Below are 21,678 nucleotides of genomic sequence, written 5' to 3'. Positions count from 1 at the left end.
TTATGAGGCAAAAATCTTAATATTTGGGCAGCACGGTAGCGTAGCGGTTAGCGCGATGCTATTACAGCGCCAGCGATCGGGGTTCGATTCCGGTCACTGTCTGTAAGGAGTTTGTATGTTCTCCCATGTCTGCGTGGGTTTCCTCCGGGTGCTCTGGTTTCCTCCCACATTGCAAAGGTGTATGGGTAGGTTAATTTGGGCTTAAAATGGGTGGCGCGGACTTGTTGGGCCAGAAGGGCCTGTTACCATGCTGTGAATAAAATTTAAAATTTAATTTAAAATTTAACTTTAATTTAAAATGAATCATCAAGTGGCAGAATAATAACTAACGTTAAGAGATAATGAAATTGGTGCAGAAAGGTCATCAAGGCCTTCGGGCCTAATCTGTCATTTATCAAGTTCATGGCTGATCTTCTACCTCACTCCATTTTCCAGCATCGAATCCATATCCCTTGATTCCCCTGGTGCCGAGGTAGCTATCAATCTGTATCTCCACAACTGAATTCCAAAGGTTCAGCATCCACTGAGAGAAGAAAATTTTCCTCATTCAGTTCTAAATGGCCTACCCCTTATTCTTTACCTGGACTACTCAATCAGGGAAAATATCCAGCCTGTCAAGCTTTTTATGTTTTTTGTAAGTTGTGATGAGATCTCCTCTCATTCCTGTCCTTTTACAGTGATCCTGCCATCCCCAGAAACAATCCAGCGATCTTCGAAGTGCTCCTTCTCTGGCAAATAGATCCTTTCTTTGATAAGGAGACCAAAACCATACACAATACTCCAGGTGCAGTCTCACCAAGGCCCTGTGTAACAAGTCTTTCTTACTTCTGTAATCAATCCCCCTTATTTACATCCCATTTGCCCTCCTAGATGCTTCACCTGCATGTTAGCCTTCAGTGACCTGTGTACAAGTACACCGCAGTCCCTTGGAACAACAACACTACCTGATCTTTCAAAAACTTGCCCAAAACATTACATTGTATTGCAAAACGCTTACTGTCTGGAAACAGCCCATTCAGCCTAGCTGTTGTCTACTTATGTTTGTGATCCACGTAAGCATATTTTGATTGTAAAGGCCAATTAAGGCTTTTAGTAGCCAAAAAGCCATTGTGTGCATTAATGGATCCTTCCTGGTATCACTAATAGTTTTTAGGCTATATTTTGTACGAGTGTGCTGGATACTGCCTTTATGCTAATCACCTTGCATCTTCATAGAATAACACCATACCATTATAACTGTAAACCAGAAATTCCATGCAGCCAGCTGAGTGAGGATTGTCATTGACGTCTCCAATGGTGACGGTTAAAGTGCTTGTGGAACTCATATGCGGGGATCCACTGTCAGTAATTATCACTGGCAGGTAGAAGAGCTTTTGGTCCTCCCTGTCAAACACGTGGAGAGCAGTGAGACCCGCAGTGCCATTGCCATAATCCTTCAAAGCAAAGTCCGTAGAATTGTTGTAGTGGGTCAATAAGGTGAATGAAAAGGGAGCACCATTCATTGGGCTATCCTTGTCTTTGGCATAAATCAGGGTCGAGGTCTCATTTAACTGGACAATTTGGGGGGGAGCTGTATTTTCCCAGACAATCGGTGCATATGGAACCTCAAATTCCGGTCCATTGTCATTGACATCTTGCACAGTTAAAATGATGGTGGCACTTCCCGTCAGAGCTGGACTTCCCTGGTCAGTGGCCAGTACCACCAGGTGGTGCAGTGGTGTTACCTCATGATCCAGAGCACTGGCAATTGTAACCCAACCGTTGCTGTCCACTGTGAACTGCTCAAGTGGATCTGAATCTTTTGTGAGGCTGTAGGTAAACCTACCATTCTGGGCAGAATCCAGATCCATTGCTGTTACCTGAACAACTCTAGTTCCGATGAAAACATCTTCCAGCAATGGATCAGCTTCATAAAACTGTGGGTGGAAGACTGGAGGATGGTCATTGTAATCCTCAACATCAATGATACATGTAGCCATGCTAGAAAAGTCCAGATCTTCTACTTTAATAGTTAAATTGAACCGTCTCTCATTAGATTTCTCATAATTAAGCCTTTTCTTCAACTTGATTATCCCAAGTTTCTTGAGTTGATGTGTTTCAATTAGAAACTTATGATCTTCATCACCGTCCATGATACTGAATGTCATCAGGGCATTTTCTCCCTCATCATCGTCAGTAGCAGGCACAGCAAGAACCTCGGTGTCTGTCTCAGTATTTTCAGAAATCTTTGCTCTGAAAACACTTTGTGTGAAAACTGGAGCATGGTCATTCACATCTGAGACCAAAATGGTCGCTGTTCCCGTCCCTGTCAACCCACCTCCATCTCGAGCTTCTACCACAACCAGATACTTATCTTCTTTTTCTCTGTCCAGAGAACCCAACACAGTGTACATGGTGCCAGTCAAAGAATTAATAGAAAACAAATTGAGATTGATTTTGTTTCGAATATTCTGGATTATTCTATATGTCAGGATTGCATTTCTTCCAGTGTTGGGGTCATCCAAATCAGTTGCAGTCATCTCCATAATGGAAGTATCTGCTGGGGAATTTTCTGGAACATATCCTACGAAGCAGCCGTCTGTTGCACATAAGAATAGGGGTCGGTTGTCGTTCACATCACGAACCTCAACAATTACATCAGAAAAACCTGTGAGTCCTTCACCGTTTTCATCGGTGGCAAGAACGAGGAAGCGCCAGATGGATCGTTCCTCCCGATCCAATCTTTTCTTTGTGTAAATTTTACCAGTGAGCTCATCAATGGTAAACTCGCTGTTTGCCCCCTGTCCATGGAGAGAGTAGCGCAAGGCACTCTGATCTGCTTCTTGGTCTGGGTCAGTTGCTGAAACCTGAAGTGGGAAAAAACTATAAGAATCACCTTGAGGAAGATTATCCATTTCATTTAGATATTAATTCTAGAGTTATTAACTGTGATTATGCTCATAACTAAAGCACAATGGCAACTAAAGCACAGTGGTGATATAAGATGATTAAATATTTCAACTCTTTGCTACTACCCATCTTCTGCAAGAAGGGTAACTATTCACAATGTAGAAATCTTTTACTGAATCGCAAGTCAAAAATTTTTAAAATTTATTTTATGTTCTGCAACTTCCTTTCGCAATTGTCTCTTGTTCAACATCAACTGGAGATGTTCACTCCAGGTTTCTGCCAATGCCACACTTTCTACCAGGATTTGAGCAATTCACCCACTTTCTGTGGATAAAGAATGATATGTATGTGGTGCTTCATAAATGCCACATAATCACTGGATGGGGAACTACGGGTGCGAGTGTGGACACATGGTTTTGCTCTGTTGGTATTGCTGCTTTTAGTGCTGTACCTTTAATACATGATTTCATTATTGATAACAAGTGATGGTCCTGATGGATTTCTTGAATTAACCTGTCCAATTAATTTTCATTTATTGGAAATTAGCACACATTTAAAACTCAGATTAATTAATTGCAGGCACAACCCACAGATCCCTGATTTTATTTCTGACTAATACCAATAAACTCCATTTTCACCTTGATCAATCTCCCCATCCTACATGCTCCTGATCTAATAGCATCCATAACTGCACGGTAGTGTAGCGGTTAGCGTAACTCTTTACAGCGCCAGCGACCCGGGTTCAATTCCGGCCGCTGTCTGTATGGAGTTTGTACATTCTCCCCGTGTCTGCGTGGGTTTCCTCCAGGTGCTCCGGTTTCCTCTCACATTCCAAAGATGTACGGGTTAGGAAGTTGTGGGCATGCTATGTTGGCGCCAGAAGCATGGCGACACTTGTGGGCTGCCCCATGAACACTCTACGCAAAAGATGCATTTCACTGTGTGTTTCGATGTACATGTGAAAGAAATCTTACCTTGTCTTATCTTAACTGCCTGACTTTGAGCTGTCCCTCCATCCTTCCTTACCTCCACAAGCATTTCCCCACTACCTCACCTGCTCACCTCGGCTAGAAAATGGTGGAGCTGACAGAGGAAAGGCATTGGCCAGCAAAGACATCTTATTCCCCCACACGTGATAGATTCTTGCTGCTGTGGAGGAGCCCAGACCAAACTAACACAAGCTTCGTGCACAATAGTGCTTTAACATACCTTTTAGAATTTCTAGTTTAGAATTTCTAGTGGATTCAGAATTGGCTCGCCCATAGAAGACAGAGGGCGGTGGTAGATGGAGCGTATTCTGCCTGGAGGACAGTGACCAGTGGTGTTCCGTAGGGATCTGTTCTGGGACCCCTGCTCTTTGTGATTTTTATAAATGATTGGATGAGGATGTGGAAGGGTGGGTTAGTAAGTTTGCAGATGACAGGAAGGTTGGTGGTGTTGTGGATAGTGTAGAAGGTTGCTGTAGATTACAACGGGACATTGATAGGATGCAGAGCCAGGCTGAGAAGTGGCAGATGGAGTTCAACCCAGATAAGTGTGAAGTGATACACTTTGGAAGATCAAATTCGAAGGCAGAATGCAAGGTTAATGACATGACTCTTAGCAGTCCATAGATCCCTCAAGGTTGCCATGCAGGTTGATAGGGCTGTTGAGAAGGTGTGTCAGCCTTCATTAGTCGGGGTATTGAGTTTAAGAGCCATGAGGTAATGTTGCAGCTCTAGAAAAGACTCCGGTCAGACCACACTTGGAATATTGTGTTCAGTTCTGGTCACCTCGTTATAAGAAGAATGTGGAAGCTTTAAAGAGGGTGCACAGGAGATTTACCAGGATGCTGCCTGGATTGGAGAGCATGTTTTATGAGGATAGGTTGAGTGAGCTCGGGCTTTTCTCTTTGGAGAGAAGGAGGATGAGAGGTGATTTGATAGAGGTGCACAAGATGATAAGAGGCATAGATCGAGTGGACAGTCAGAGACTTTTTCCCAGGGCGACAATGGCTAACATGAGGGGGCATCATTTTAAGGTGATTGGAGGAAGTCAGAGGTAAGTTTTTTTACACAGAGAGTGGTGGCCGTGCGAAATGCACTGCCTGCAGAGGTTGTGGGGGCAGATACATTAGGGACAGTTAAGAGACTTTTAGATAGACACATGAATGATAGAGAAATGTAGGGTTATATGGGAGGGAAGGGTTAGATAGATATTAGAGCAGGATAAAATGTCGGCACAACATCGTGGGCCGAAGGGCCTGTACTGCGCTGTGATGTTTCCGTATTATTTAAACATTTATATAAGAAGCCACACACCTGTAGGACAAATACTGGCAAGTTTAGCAGCTCTTCCATGATGCTGTCATGGTACTCATTCTGTGTGAAGACTGGTGCTTCATCATTCTTGTTGATGACATTGACGGTCACCAGTGTCTGGTTTTCCCACTTTCCATCAGAGGCCACGAGCCACAGCTTGTAGTGTTGTTCTTCTTCATAATTTAGCCGCTGAGCTATAAAGATTGTTCCAACCTCCGGCTCCACGTCAAACATTCCTTTAACATTTCCCGATGCAATCTGGTATCTCAGTTTAGCATTTGCACCTGTAACGACAGAGAGATTGAAATTCCTTTGACACTTGTTATACCTTTACATTATTTTCATTAGTATTTTCTTTGAAATATGCTCCAGTTTCCGAGAATTCTTTCCCTATTTATTGCATGAACACACTCTACAATTAACAAGTAACCATTTGATTTTTCATTAAATTAAATGTACTTGAGTGAAACTTTTGAGTGTTTTATCTTAAATCCTCATTTTTTTTAGATTTTAAGTAATCTTAAACAATTTTAAATGTTTTCTTATATGCTTTTCAATGTCCATGAATATGTCCATGAATGTCACAAATATTCGAACTGTTTAAGAGTTTTGAAGGCTGAGTCAACTTGGAGTTAGGTTAACTCTGCATCAAAGGCTTTTTATGGACAGGGATTGTCCAGGCTCCACTGAACGATTGGGATTACAACTGGAAGGCCCTGCTCCAGACAGAGCCTCGCTAATCATGCTGAAGGCTGCCTTGAAGGACAAGCTGTAGCTGGAAGATAAATGCTGACTCAGGTTGGGAAGCAGTGAGATCCAGTGGAAACTCAAGACAACAAGTAGATGTACTGCAACTTCCTGGAACACTTAACAAAATTAAACATATACAAACAGGATCGTTATCGAAATAGGCACCATGTTAAATGAAGCAATACAAGCACAGTTTGGTTAGAGAGAGGTTTTAAAATCAGATTTAAAAGGGAGGTGGACAGCTTTAGGGACAGAATTTCAGAGTTCAGTCCTTGCCAGCTGAGGGCACCGCTGCCAAATGTAAAGTGATTGAAATCAGGAATGTGCAAGAGGAGTGCAACGATCCTGGGAAATTACAGGGCTGGAGAGCACTGCAGGGAAAGGGAGCGATGAAACTAAGGAGGAATTTGATATTTCACGTCATATAAGTCAGTGATAATAAATCTGATTCTCATTCAAAGTTCAATTGTAACTGCTGTTGTTGTGCGAATGAAAAGGAGGAAGATACACAAACACACACCTTCATCTCCATCATTAGCAGACACTGTTATAACAACAAACCCAATGTCCTTGTCCTCGTCTACACTTATTGTGTAGGTTTCCTGTGGGAAGACTGGTGCGTTGTCATTCACATCACTGACAAAAATCCGCACATACGCCATGTCTGTGAACAGGAAGAAGAACTAATTGTCTACTGATAAAGAATAGCCGTATCACAATCTCAAAACATGCCACAGTTGAAATATTCCTCAGAATGTTTGCCTTTTGCAAATATGTGACTATTATCTGCGGCCCCCTGAAGATTTCATCCTAGATTACTTCAGGTCAGAAGACCGCATCAACCCAGGGAGGTGCTGCAGAATGTTTTCCATGCAACGCAGGCAACATTTACTGCAGGGACTGTTTTTGAATGACACAACCAGCTTTCATGCAAAGTATGGTGGCATTTCAGGGTTTCACTGGGCTACTGTAGTTACTGAGTATAACCACACATCGCCCTCAGTACAGCGCGTCATAGGGACTGAAACATTCAGAGTGAAGCAAGTCATAGAAAATGAGAGGAAACTCAGGGTGGAAAGCAAATGTATTCTTAATATTACTTGGAAATGTTATTTTGCTGTCATATAATTTGAAATTAACTCAATGATACTTTCAAATAATGTATCTACTTATCTGTAGACAAACAGATACATTTATGACAGAGTTGATGGCTTTGGGGGTCTGTACCTGTATTGGGCTGTCCTTGTTTGCCCGGCCGGGCAGACTCAGAGTTGTCTTGAGACTGGACCTCGATCAGGTAGGATCCTTTCACCTCTCTGTCGAAGGATGTCTGTGTGAATATCACTCCCGTTTCAAAATCAATACTGAAGTAACGATAATCTCCACTGAGATCCCTCACTAGAGCGTAATTCACCTGGGATTGGAAGGAAAGTAAAGCAAGTCAGACATCAACTTCGAACCAGACTTTTCACAATCTCTAAGGTCCAGGTGAGTGGTAGTTAAAGGGAAAGTGGGGGTTAGGGGCTGAACGCGGGCAACTGAGACCAGCAGGGAGGATGCTGTGGTCAACATGGACCAGTTGGGCTGAAGGGCCTGTTTCCCTGCTGTATTATTCTATGACTCTGATAGGTTACAGAGAAAGCCATTGTTTGTGTGTGTGGGGGGAGGAGAAGGATACTCTGTGAGCCAGCATAGACCTGATGGGCCAAAATGCCCTGTGGGCAGGCACGGTAGTGTAGCAGTTAGCGTAATGCTTTACAGCGCCAGCGACCCGGGTTCAATTCCGGCTGCTGTCTGTAAGGAGTTTGTACGTTCTCCCCGCGTCCGTGTGGGTTTCCTCCGGGTGCTCCGGTTTCCACGTACGGGTTAGGAAATTGTGGTCATAGCATGACGTACGGGTTAGGAAATTGTGGTCATGCTATGTTGGTGCCGGAAGTGTGGCGACACTTGCGGGCTGCCCCCAGAACACTCTACGCAAAAAGTTGCATTTCACTGTGTGTTTTGATGTACACGTGACTAATAAAGATATCTTACCTTATCTTATGTCATAAGGAAATATACTGTAAATATGGAAATAATGTTCATCAGCTCTGACCCCAGTTTCTGAAATCAATTACTTGTCTGAAGAATATGGTTGACATTACATTATAGCAGAGATATGTCAAAGGGTTATTTGAAAAGAATAATCTGATTTTGATGTCAATTTGCAGAATCTGTTCAGAGTGTAACAAACAATCTGCTGGAGGAGCTCAGCAGGTCAAGCAGCATCTGTGGGAGGAAAGGAACTGTTGACGTTTCATGTTGAAACCCTGCATCAGGACTCCGCTGTGGGGTTCTGACCCAAAACATCGACAATTCCTTCCCCCCCCACAGATGCTGCTTGACCCGCTGAGCTCCTCCAGCAGATTGTGTGTTGCTCCAGATTCCAGCAACTGCGGTCTCTTGTGTCTCCACCGTTCAGAGTGCAGGCAGGCGGAGCTGCCGATTAGCACACTATCCTTGCACGTCTGAAACCAGCACAGACAATATATTGATCAATAAGTCAAAGCTCTCTATCAACTGTAAAGATCTCACAAGAAAGAATTTAAGGCTTCTTATCCCATGACAATGCGCATGAGTATATTGGGAGAAAATAGGGCAAGTGGGATGGTTTTGGATTATTCTAGCAAAGAACCAGCACAGGTATGTTGGACTACACAACTCCTCTGTACCATAAGTTCCACTAGTCTGAGGTACAATCTGTCGAAGACCATGTAGCCCCAGTTGATGGATCACAGGTCATGCATATCAAATCATGTATTCAAATGTACAGTGTTGGTCACCCTGTTACAGGAAAGACGTGGTTAAGCTGGAAAGAGTGCAGAGAAGATTTACGAGGATGTTGCCAGGACTAGACGGCCTGAGTTATAGGGAGAGGTTGGCCAGGCTGGGTCTTTATTCCTTGGAATGTAGGAGAATGAGGGGCGACCTTGTAGAAGTGTTTAAAATTACGAGAGGCATAGATAAGGTGGACAGTAACAGTCTTTTCCCCAGGGTAGGGGAGTCCAAAACTAGGGGGCATAGGTTTAGGTTGAGAGGGGAAAGATTTAAAATGGACCTGAGGGGCAACTTTTTCATGCAGAGGGTGGTGAGTATATGGAACGAGCTGCCAGAGGAAGTGGGTGAGGCAGGTACAACAGGATCATTGAAGAAGCCCTTGGATAGGTACATGGAGGGGCGGGGCTTGGAGGGATATGGGCTGAACGTAGGAAATTGGGACTAGCTGGGTGGGCACCGTGGTCAGCACGGACTGGTTGGGCCGTGCTGTATTGCTCTGTGCCTCTATGAATGTCCCCGTGATTGACCATCTTTGATAAATCGAGATTATAAATAAATTTATGGAATGAACATGTAAAATCTTTTCTGCTTATTCAGAATGATAGGTGGATGAAACGGAGAGGAGGCTGCATCAGATGTCCCAAAGTGAGATTTTCCTCTTTCCACAGCGCCAGCTCCAGCATCTTTGTAAGAGAATGACCCTAGTCTCAGTATTGTCCCTGAGGATGTGCCAGCCACAGGTCTCTTCACAGTGGCGCCACAACATAGCATCAGCCTCTCCTGCAGATCCAGACTCACACCGTCATTCTCTGGTTGCTTTTCCATATCCTGCAGATTTGATCCATGACACCCTTGGAAATTCGCCAATTAAACAATGCAGGTTACTGATCCCTAGCCTGCCTCCTTTCCTGCAGTTCAACATGGGACCTTATTTCTTATAACTTGCCAGTATATGGGTGATTAGCTACTTATTTGCATTTCATTTCAATCCCTCTGGAGGATATTGGGCTTAGTTAAAAATGTGTTCTCCAGCACAGTCTGTTCAGGTATAGGGATCCAGGTGTTGTTCAGGTGTAGTGATCCAGGTACTGTTCAGGTGTAGGGATCCAGGTGTTGTTCAGGTGTAGGGATCCAGGTGTTGTTCAGATGTAGTGATCCAGGTACTGTTCAGGTGTAGGGATCCAGGTGTTGTTCAGGTGTAGGGATCCAGGTGTTGTTCAGGTGTAGGGATCCAGGTACTGTTCAGGTGTAGGGATCCAGGTGTTGTTCAGGTGTAGGGATCCAGGTACTGTTCAGGTGTAGGGATCAAGGTACTGTTCAGGTGTAGGGATCCAGGTGTTGTTCAGGTGTAGGGATCCAGGTACTGTTCAGGTGTTGTTCAGGTGTAGTGATCCAGGTACTGTTCAGGTGTAGGGATCCAGGTGTTGTTCAGGTGTAGGGATCCAGGTACTGTTCAGGTGTAGGGATCAAGGTACTGTTCAGGTGTAGGGATCCAGGTGTTGTTCAGGTGTAGGGATCCAGGTACTGTTCAGGTGTAGGGATCCAGGTGTTGTTCAGGTGTAGTGATCCAGGTACTGTTCAGGTGTAGGGATCCAGGTGTTGTTCAGGTGTAGGGATCTAGGTGCTGTTCAGGGTTGAGGGACATGGATCACCTGTCATTCACCCCAACCTTGTGTCCACCCCCATCCTCTCAGTACAGCAGCTTGGAAACCCCCTGATAACAAAACTAGTGTGGCCAATATTGAAAGCTTGGGGCAAAAGCTTAGTTGGTTCACCCGAGGCCTCATTCCCACAAGCTTCACAAGGGAATGCTGCAGAGTGGACAGTCAGCACGACCTACTGGAGCTTCATCTGCTTCAGGCAGCACCTTCTGCCACAGCAGGAGGCCAACTGAAAACCCACAACATCCTGACCAATCTGATCTTTACCAATTATTGAATTCCTGCCACTTTGCTAATACCTCAGTTTGGGATACTAACAGGAGGGAATTCTGTTCCCTTCTTTTTCTTTTGTACTTGATCTGCTGCAGTGTCATAGAGCACTACAGCACAGAAACAGGCCCTTCAGCCCATCTGGTCCATGCTGACCTGATCTTCTGCCTCGTCTCATCTACCTACACCTGGACCATATCCCTCCAAACCCCTCCCATCCATGGATCTATCCAAATGTTACAATTAAACCCGCATCCACCACTTCCGCTGGCAGCTCGTTCCACACTCGCACCACCCACTGAGTGAAGAATTTCCCCCTCAGATTCCCCTTAAATATTTCACCTTTCACCCTAAACCTATGACCTCTAGTTCTAGTCTCACCCAACCTGAGGGGAAAAGCCTGCAAGCATTCACCCTGCCTATGAACTCAGTGAACAGAGAACAGTGAACAGTCAACTCATGAACAGAGTGAACTCAGCATCCTGTATAACCATATCATTCTGTCACCAGGAAAAGGAAACCATCTCATTAACCTGGACTGAATCCACACCCCAATCTAGAGATGAAGGCATAATGGAGACACAAGAAACTTCAGATGCTGGAATCTCAAGCAAAAGACAAAGTGCTGGGGGAACTCAGCAGGTCAGGCAGCGTCTGTGGAGGGATACAGTAGAGCAGTAAAATGGAGATTTTACTATTTCACCCCTCCCAAAGTCCAGATAAAGGGTGTCGATCCGAAACGTCGACTGTCCATTTCCCTCCACAGATGCTGCCCGACCCGCTGAGTTCCTCCTGCAGTTTGTTTTCTGATGAAGGCATAACGCTGTAATCCACCTCACAACTTTGCCAAATTGTGGCTTCTCATCTCTCTGTAAGTTCCATAAAATTACATCAAGTTAAGTGGAACAAATTGCTGCAGTTACTTCAGTATGTAAAATAAAATCTGTAATATAAAATCAACACCTCAGTTTAAATTGATTTTATTTCCCTGAGACAGCTGGCAAGTATTGAAGAAATGTTCACATGTACCATTCCTGGAAGCCTTCCTGTGGTGCTATTTTAGAATTGAGATGGCATAGTGCTGTCTGCACATTGGGAGTTAAGAACAAGGCTTTGTTTCATTTAGATTTGACCAGAGGCATACATAGATCTGATTGGACACTTTTTTTACCATCCCTTCTGCACGCTGGCAAATCCAATTATTCAGAGCACATTCAGTTAGAGATTTTAGAGCAATCATTACATCCCTCTAGGTTCTGTTACTCCTGGGATGTAGTTAAGACATTTGCTCAATAATATTTGCAATCTTTGCACCATTTGTCTGAACACTACTATCTCAACACAATACATGACCCAAATAAGGTTGACTAAGTGCATTGTACATCAAATTGTGCTTTCTCTGTCAGGATTGCAGTGGCCATTTTGTTGTTCACTTCTGTCATCATGAAATGGCCTAACTGGAGCCATTGTACTGTAATTTACACTGTATATCAAATCTTTGTGAAAATCAGCATAATTCAAGCACTTGGACCTTTGGAAAGCAGTTACATTTATTCACATTTACCTTTGTAACTGTTCATTTTTCCACAGCTATATAACAAAGCCACAAAATGAAATAGTCATGAAACAGGCAAAGCTGTCAAGCATTCTGGGGAGCAATAGATTAGACAGAAGCCAAAGAGTCTGCCTTTGGGCCAAGGCAACAGTGTAATGGGTTGTCCTGACTGATCAGCAAAGCCTGAACGGTGATTTTTGATGTATTTGAGCTGCTTCTCACTTTTCTAAGACCTTGAATTCATTGCTTATGACTTCCATTTCTCTCTGCAAACTCACCTCTACATGTTAGTGATGCTGTTGGTATCTGTGTGGTGGTCGACACTTTCTGGAATATCATTTAGTTGTTGGGTACAATCTAAAGTTTGGTCTAATACAATTGGCACAACTGCAGTTTTAGCAATAGAAGGCTCGGGTCCAACTGTACTCCCAATATAATTGTTTCTTTTCAAGTACCATATTAGAGGAAATTGGGTTCCAGATTTCGCAGAAAAACAAACTGTGATCAAGTTGAAATACTACAACCTTATGTAACAAAGCATACTGCAACTCGTTCAACTGCCTTGAACCACAGTTTTTGGTCATGGGCCTGTCAGATGAATTTTTTATTGATGACACATTTTCTAACTGGGATGCCAGTGAGTAGTAGGCCTCGCTGCCTGATTTGTGGACAATTAATGCAAATCCCAAAGTAAAATCATTAGATTTGCTGAGCTAGCAAGAAATGTAAGAACAGATTGTAAGATCTTCTGTATATGAAAGGACAAGATTAGTTGTCATTAATCAGAACTGGGCCAGGTGAGTGGGAATGTAGTGTGGGAGCCAGAGCTCTCTCTACGGAACCGATCCCTCCCTCCCCACTCTCTCTACAGAACCAATCCCTCCCTCCCCACTCTCTCTACAGAACCGATCCCTCCCTCCCCACCCTTTTCTACAAATTTTCTACAAAAGAGCTGGTCATTGACTTCAGGAAGGGGGGTGGTGTACATGCACCTGTCTACATCAATGGTGCTGAGGTCGAGAGGGTTGAGAGCTTCAAGTTCCTTGGAGTGAACATCACCAACAGCCTGTCCTGGTCCAACCACGTAGATGCCATGGCCAAGAAAGCTCACCAGCGCCTCTATTTCCTCAGGAGGCTAAAGAAATTTGGTTTGTCCCCTTTGACTCTCACCAACTTTTATCGATGCACCACAGAAAGCATCCTATTTGGATGTATCACGGCTTGGTACGTCAACTGTTCTGCCCAGGACCACAAGAAACTGCAGAGAGTTGTGGACACAGCCCAGCGCATCACGGACACCAGCCTCCCCTCCTTGGACTCTGTCTTTACCTCTCGTTGTCTTGGTGTAGCAGCCGGCATAATCAAAGACCCCACCCACCCGGGTCATTCTCTCTTCTCCCCTCTTCCATCAGGTAGAAGATACAGGAGCCTGAGGGCACGTACCACCAGACTTGACAGCTTCTACCCCACTGTGATAAGGCTATTGAACAGTTCCCTTATATGATGAGATGGACTATGACCTCACGATCTACCTTGTTGTGACCTTGCACCTTATTGCACTGCACTTTCTCTGTAGCTGTGACACTTTACTCTGTACTGTTATTGTTTTTACCTGTACTACATCAATGCACTCTGTACTAACTCAATGTAACTGCACTGTGTAATGAATTGATCTGTATGACCGGTTTGTGAGACAAGTTTTTCACTGTACCTTGGTCCAAGTGACAATAATAAACCAATACCAATACCAATACTAATACCAAATTAAGACTAGCTCGTTTTCTCTCCTTCCCAGTTCTGACAATGGTCTTTGACTGTTTCAGCCTTTCTGAGTAACGTTTTGCAACAGATCGCCCTGCAGCTGACCTTTGCAATTCACTCTGAGGTAACTACTGGCTGTGTGATACCCACACATCAGGAGCTGCATCACAAAGATCAATATTAAAACAGCCTTAAAGCAAAGCAATCTCTACACCGTGGTACTAGCTGCCCTTGGTACTGGTGGACTCCAGCGAGACCCTCAAACTTTTTAACTACAGTATGACCTTCCTTCAAGTTTGGCGAATCTAAAATAGGTGAAGTTGTTGACTTTAAGGCAAAGAGTCTAATGATGTTTGAATAATTTAGCAAAAGTGTATCTATAATGCTGTATACCCTTTCTCCTGTCCCTCCCTCGTCTGCCCTCTCTCCAACTGAAGATTAACTTGTTTTCTTTCTTTCCCAGTTCTGACAAAGGGTCTTGGATCTGAAACATTAACTCTTATTCTCTTTCCACAGATGCTGCCTGATCTGCTGAGTGTTTCCAGCATTTTCTGTTTTATTTTGACTACAATTCTTGTATTTCTCTGTCAACTGCAACGTGTCCTTACTGCCCAGGTCCATAAACGTGCATTAAGTGAGAAATAATAATGCACTGCACTGCACTTTCTCTGTAACTGTAATACGATATTCTGCATTTTCTTTTATTCTGTTTGTACCATTTCAATGTACTTATATATGGAACGATCTGTGTGGATGACATGCAAACAAAAGCTTTTCACATGTGACAATAATAAACCAATTACCGACTATCAATGAAACTTCAGGTAAAATTCAGGATGATCCAAAATGCTTCAAAAGTCATGGAAATGAGCTCAATATAAATGGATATACTTGGAGAACCACAGCATACCCAAGACAATTTCTCACCTTTCCATGTCTACCAGAATCCAGGTCAGTTGCTGATACCTGCACGACTGACATGCCAACTGCAGCCCCTTCTGGGACTGTCGCCTCGTATGTTGATGAAGTAAAAAAAGGAACGTTGTCATTCACATCTGAAAAATTGAACAGTAAGGAGAAGGTTCTTCATCATGTATCACCAAGCGCAGTTAAAGGCCCAATCTCATTATTAATTTATTGTACTTTTTTTCAAGAAATAATTGTAAAATGATTGAAAATGAGCAAAAGAAAATCATTTTAAAGGAAAGTACAGAACACTTTGTGATCAAGTCTGCCATGTTATAGACTGTATTCCTCTTACATCCAATAGTTTTAATCACTAATCTTCTCGTAACTGGAGTTGCATTTTTTAAGTATCTCAGGAATGGAAGGGGAGATTTGTAGTGTCGAGGAGTTAGTGCATCTGTACTTGAAATTTCCCAAACATACCTGTCACATTTATGTAGATGGTGGTGAAGGAAGCTAATGGCACTGCAGCCACATTCTGAGCCCTGACCCGAAGTGTGAAGAACTTTGTCCCTTCAAAATCCAATGGTTCTGCTACTAAAATTGAGGCAGATCCATTTGCACGATTGGGTTTCAGGTAGAACCGGACAGGCATATTTGTTTCAGGAACCTGTCCTTCCTCTAGGTTGTATGTAACTCTTGGATCCCCAAGAGGAGACGTGGCCTTGATGGTCTACAGTCGTAAAAGATAAAACGTGAACATTGAAATTATTGTAATTACTACCAGATGTGTTTACAATTGGAAGAAAAATTTTATCTTCCTTATTCTCCATAAACTAAAAATACATGTAATGTCAATAATTTTGGGAATTGAAGAGCAGAGGTTATACATTATTCATACTTTCTCAGCATCTTACAGGTTCACTGGGACTAGGCATTGTCCCTCTATAGAGCTGGAAGAATCAGGTAAGGGAATAAACATGTTTGCTGAGGTGCCCAAGCAGGACAAGAGCCAACTATCATTTGTTATCTAGTCTCACAAATGTGGAAGAGTCAGAGGGACAGTGAGGATGGCCTTACCTGTTGGTCAACCTAGTCTGAGCCTTCAGGGGAAGAATAGAGGAAAGGGCAATCAGAGAAAGGTATGAAGTTCCATTTTATTTTTTAATTAGGCTTACAGATCTTTGATGATGTATGTAAACCCAAACTGTGACTCCTTTAGTTATGTTCACAATGAAAAATTACAGTCATTGCAAAAGCATGAAAATATATTGGAAACCTATCTGCATATTAACAATTACAGTCTAACTTTGCTTTGGGTTAGTAAATAATCTGTTCACTATTTCCTCACGCTCCTCTTCACTTTTGGGAGTTTCATGATGCACTCTGACCTTTATATGTGCCATGAAAGATTAATTTAAAATGCAGCCATGATACTGCCTAATTAGATTCATCAAGCACCCTAAGCACCTCATTAGTTTTAACAAGGAATATTTTATATGTTAAAAACTAATTTTATGCAGATTAATGAGCCTGCACTCACTCACATATTTAGTTGGTCATTAAGAAAATACAGTAATTGTAATTTTAAAATGCAGTTTAAACCACTATTTAGTAAAATACACTTTGTATAGGTGAATCCTTCAAGGAGGTAATTCTGAAAATAAAGGCATTATACCTTCTGAAGCAAAATCTTCGGTATTTTGTATTCCTGAATGGAAGCATCCCCCAAATTCAACAAGGAATCCTGATTTCTCAAAGCACTATGACATATGGGATCCAGGGTCCACTCAAAAAATGGAGGAGAAAGATCAGCCACAACCAGGAACTTAAAGTCAATTGGAAACAGCTTTTCTAAGCAGACAACACATCATATGTGGTCTACATATGTGGTAAGTGGGAGAAGGGATAACTCAATGTGTAGATGAGAAAAAGTGAGGTTGAATGTTCAGAATGATACAAAATGGCCCCAAAAAGATTCTTTTACTGTTTTTTCATTCTGGAAAAGAGCTTATTTTCAGTGGTCTAATCTTAAAAAAAAGGAGTTATATAACTGCATTTCTGGACACTAATTCTAAAAAGAACAAAGAGTTTCTTACCAAGAGGAAAAACACCTAATATATGAATTTATACAATAAATGCAAGAAAGGTCTTCCAATCCTGTCAGAGTTCATTATACGCACACTGTTACATTCCATGCCAGTATTTAGGTAAATTGCTCCCAAACTCAGTACAGACAGTGTGAGGTGGTGCAAAATGGAACTAAACCTCCATTGAGATTAAAGGAAATCAGGAGAATGTAAACCAGGCTGTTGGTTTGTAATCAGACATCAACGTTACTCCAAATGGAAGGGAAAGCAGAAAATGAAATTGAAAATACATTAATGCAAATGGTTCTCCAATCAGCATTACCACTTGGGATTTTTAAGAGCTTATGTTCTAGCACTTAAGTTAGGGCATGAACCTGCAGTTATTTCTCTTTATTCCGTTCCTCTTGTTTTTATTCAGGGGATATGATAGCTTTATTTATATAGCTTAATGATTGAAGTACTCATCTGCTTTTTATAGCTGTAGGGTGCTGTTCGGATTTATACACCAGAATTCTTTATTGTATTATTTTCCCACTGTGTTACATTATTTGATTGCATGAATTTATTATTCTTAATGCACTTTATTTCCAAACTGACTAAAACGTTAATCAAGCTTTTCAAATAACTCAGTTGGAAGAATATTTCACATAGGTCTACATTTCTGTTGCTGTCAAGTATCTCCTGCTGGAAAATGCACATAAAAAATTGGATGAGTTTAAGGTTAGATTGGATTTGGGATTGCCCAGATAGCCTGCTGATAATTACTCTCTTGGCTCACAGATAAAGGATGGGTACTTGCAAGAGATACAGCAGATTTGTGGGGAAGGTAATGTTAGCAACAGGGAAACAGGAGCTTCAAATAAAATTGTGTTTTACTTTTGTTTCTTTCGGTTCAAGGCAGCTAAAATTTTACAATCACATGCCTTTGTTACAGACAAAAACTACAGGCAAAATCCTTCTGTAGATCACAAAGAAAGCCAAAGCTAAATCAGAATCATAGCCTGAGAATATTGATTGTAACTCCAGAAATTAAATACTGGGCAAAAGAAAAATATTTCTGGAGAAACAGGATGTGACCTAAGCTGAACAACAAAAGGGAGTTTTGCTGGAACACCAAGAACACGTCGGCTGAGTCTTATACCTAGAATTCCAAGTTAACACTTTGATCCTTTGCCAAGTTTCAGATTGTAACATAAGAGGAACCTAAAACAAGAAACGTGTGTTCACGAATCAAGTCCAGTCCCACAAAACATTCAAGTTTTGGAAGTTTTAGAAGATTTGATGGGAGGCCTGGGTGGAGATCCAAATTCCGACATACAAAGTGTCACTAAGAACTGTCAAGATTGAGAGGGAAGTTAAATCAAGCAGCCTTGACCAGAAGTCAGACTTGGGTTTTAATTGTTTGAAATTTGCAGGAGGGACATTTGAAAAGGAATAAAATGCTTCCACAGTTTTGGGGTTGAGAAGTGAAGATCGAAGTCAGGGCAACATTATGAAAAAAAACAGTGAAGGTGAAGAATGTTTATGAGGCCATACTTAAAGCTTCAGGGAAATGGAAAAGGTATGCTCGAAATTATAAAAATAAGGTAGAAAAAAGTTGTGGATGAAATCAAAGGATTAATATGATAGGAGGATGTCCTAAACACAATACTGCAAATTGGAAACTCACATGTACTGATCTGTTTACTTATTCTCAAGAATTCCCCATGTAAGAGCCATGTGGTATCTGAAAGTGCTGTTTTGCAGCCAGCCACTAGGGGTGGGCCAACACAGTCCTGGGTAAGTTGGATTTTCATTCACTGCATCTGAAGAAGAAATGTCTGTTTTCCATTTCACACCTATTTTGGTTGCAGGTGTCAAGAGTAAGCCAGAAATACTCACAAAGGAGCTAACAGTTTTTGGAAAGGTAGTTTTTTCAGGCCACCCTTAACATGACCAACTAAGAGAAACACATTAAGATATGAAGGGCAGTAGGTCTGCCTTCTGCACAGAGTACATGAGTCAGAAAAGATTTTGGTAAGTTCAAGATTGTCACAAACCAGCAACAAAAGAAACACACAGAGCATGATTTAGTGTTAAAAACTATTTTATTAATCACTACTTATGATAATACGTAAAATAAAAGTAAAAATGTTAGTATGTTAGAATTCAAGAATGTTAAACCTCGAACGTTAACCCCAAAACTAAACTCTTCGTGTGTGTGGGTGGCAAAGTCCAAAACTCCAAGTTCCGGAATGGTTCTTAAAGTTCAGTTCCACAAGCCATAAGGTGAAACATGAGCAAGGGCTTCTTCAACAACCACTGTTGTCTGAAGATAAGATGTAGATGTAGAAAAACATAGAGAGAGTACATACGAAATCCAAATGTTCCACGATGGACCCCAAACGACACTCCAGTGTTTACTCGGTAGTGACTTCCTCACCCCGAAAAGCATCCGAACCGTGGTTGTCCACATACAAATACCTGTTTCCTTCTACAGGTCAGCAACAAAGTGAACTCCACCGGATTACTTCCAACTTCCATACATGGATTTCAGTGGCAAACACAGTTATTGTTTCTCATCCATCGATAGAGAAAACAAGCAGGCTGGTGTCTCTCTCCCTTCTCTTTCACTCTCCTTCTTCTTCTTCTTCTTCTGACTTCTTCAACAACGTCATTACGTCCTTTATCTTCTATTGACGTAAGCATGCCCCACACACACATACACACACACGACGAGTTTAGTTTTGGGGTTAACGTTCGAGGTTTAACATTCTTGAATTCTAACATACTAACATTTTTACTTTTATTTTACGTATTATCATAAGTAGTGATTAATAAAATAGTTTTTAACACTAAATCATGCTCTGTGTGTTTCTTTTGTTGCTGGTTTGTGACAAAATTGGGGGCTCGTCCGGGATTTGAACCCGGGACCTCTCGCACCCCAAGCGAGAATCATACCCCTAGACCAAATCTGTTCCCAGATGTTCCAAACAGAACATCGATAATTACCCATGATGTTGATGTTGGGGATGCAAAACCAATCAAACAACACCCATATCGAATGAATGTGGAAAAAAGTAAACTTGTTGATCAGGAAATAAAATACATGTTGGAAAATGATATTATTAGACATTCTACTTCAAATTGGAGTTCGCCCTGTGTTATTGTACCTAAACCTGATGGAACTGTTAGATTTTGCACAGATTACAGGAAAGTGAATGCTGTAACAAAGTCAGATGCTTACCCTATTCCTAGGGTGGATGATTGCATAGACAGAGTGGGAAAGGCAAAATTTCTTACAAAGATTGACCTATTAAAACGGTACTGGTGTGTTCCATTAACAGATAGAGGAAGGGAGATTTCAGCCTTTGTAACCCCTTCTGGATTGTATGAATACAATGTTTTACCATTTGGAATGAAAAATGCTCCGGCAACATTTCAAAGAATGATTAATTCAGTGATTCATGGGTTAAAACATACAGATGCCTACATTGACGACTTAGTGACTGGGAATGATACATGGGAGGATCACATCTCTGCGTTAGAAAGGTTGTTTGAAAGACTTTCCAAGGCTAACCTTACAGTTAACTTGGCTAAAAGTGAATTTGGCCATGCCACTGTGACGTATCTTGGTTATGTTGTAGGTCAAGGCAAGCAAGCTCCTGTTCAGGCAAAAGTTCAAGCAATATCTGAGTTCCCTATTCCCACAGGTATGAGGACTGTTAGAAGATTTTTGGGAATGGTTGGATATTACCGAAAATTTTGTAAAAATTTTGCTGATATTGCTCTTCCCCTAACTAATCTTCTGAAGAAGGGAGTAAAGTTTGTTTGGACAGATTCTTGTCAAGAAGCATTTGAGAAGCTGACAGCCATTTTATGCTACCATCCTGTGCTCAAAACACCTGACTTTGAAAAGCCATTTTCATTAGCAGTAGATGCCAGTGATGAAGCTGTAGGAGCTGTGTTGTTGCAGAAGGGTGACCTTGATGATATTGACCATCTTGTAGCTTACTTTTCAAAGAAATTTAATGAGCATCCAAAGAATTATTCCACCATAGAGGAAGAATTACTGTCGCTTGTTATAGCCTTGCAACATTTCAGTGTATATGTTTGCACCGCTCAGAAACCATTGACTGTGTATACAGATCATAACCCATTGGTGTTTCTGAGCCGAGTCAAAAACAAGAACAGAAGGCTGTTAAACTGGAGTTTAATTTTGCAAGAGTTTGATCTCAGGATAACTCACAAGATGAACTCTTGACCTCACACTCTACCTTGTCATGGCCCTTGCACCTTATTGTCTACCTGCACTACACTTTCTCTGTAGCTGTTACGGTATCACTATATTCTGCATTCTGCTACTGCTTTTCCCCTGTACTACCTCAAAGTACTCATGTTTTTGAAAGATCTGTATGGATTGCTTGGAAAATGAAGTTTTTCCCTGTAACTCGGTGCATATGACAACAATAAACCATACCAACAACAAACAGGTCACTGCTTCCAGTATTGGTTTGTCCCGTCTTCTGGAGGCCATTTTGGAGCTACAGGATGCAGGGCTTCTCCTGACATAGAAGGCAGTTGGCTTCAAAAAGACCAGGTTCTTAAAATACTAACCAAACATCTCAAGGTCAAAAATCAAAGTCAAAGTCAAGTTTATTGTCATCTGCACAAGTCCACGTATGCACGGGTGCAATGAA

General features: G+C 42.0%; 1 protein-coding gene across 1 annotated transcript in view; it reads right to left on the bottom strand.

Annotated features, from left to right (window-relative positions):
• The window catches only part of si:dkey-22o22.2 (neural-cadherin), a 209,558-nt gene that overhangs the window by 34,001 nt on the left and 153,879 nt on the right, over positions 1-21,678 (bottom strand). The window contains exons 13-18 of the mRNA XM_052022628.1: positions 15,393-15,642; positions 14,931-15,058; positions 7,167-7,353; positions 6,460-6,603; positions 5,190-5,473; positions 1,229-2,846 (exon numbers count right to left, since the gene is read on the bottom strand). Of these exons, the coding sequence (XP_051878588.1) occupies positions 1,229-2,846; positions 5,190-5,473; positions 6,460-6,603; positions 7,167-7,353; positions 14,931-15,058; positions 15,393-15,642 (2,611 nt within the window). The remainder of the gene's footprint in view (positions 1-1,228; positions 2,847-5,189; positions 5,474-6,459; positions 6,604-7,166; positions 7,354-14,930; positions 15,059-15,392; positions 15,643-21,678) is intronic.

Source organism: Pristis pectinata, chromosome 9 (assembly GCF_009764475.1).
Source record: "Pristis pectinata isolate sPriPec2 chromosome 9, sPriPec2.1.pri, whole genome shotgun sequence".
Taxonomy (NCBI): Eukaryota; Metazoa; Chordata; class Chondrichthyes; order Rhinopristiformes; family Pristidae; genus Pristis; species Pristis pectinata.
The sequence above is the reverse complement of the archived record's forward strand: the minus strand, read 5'-3'. Positions and strand labels throughout refer to the sequence as shown.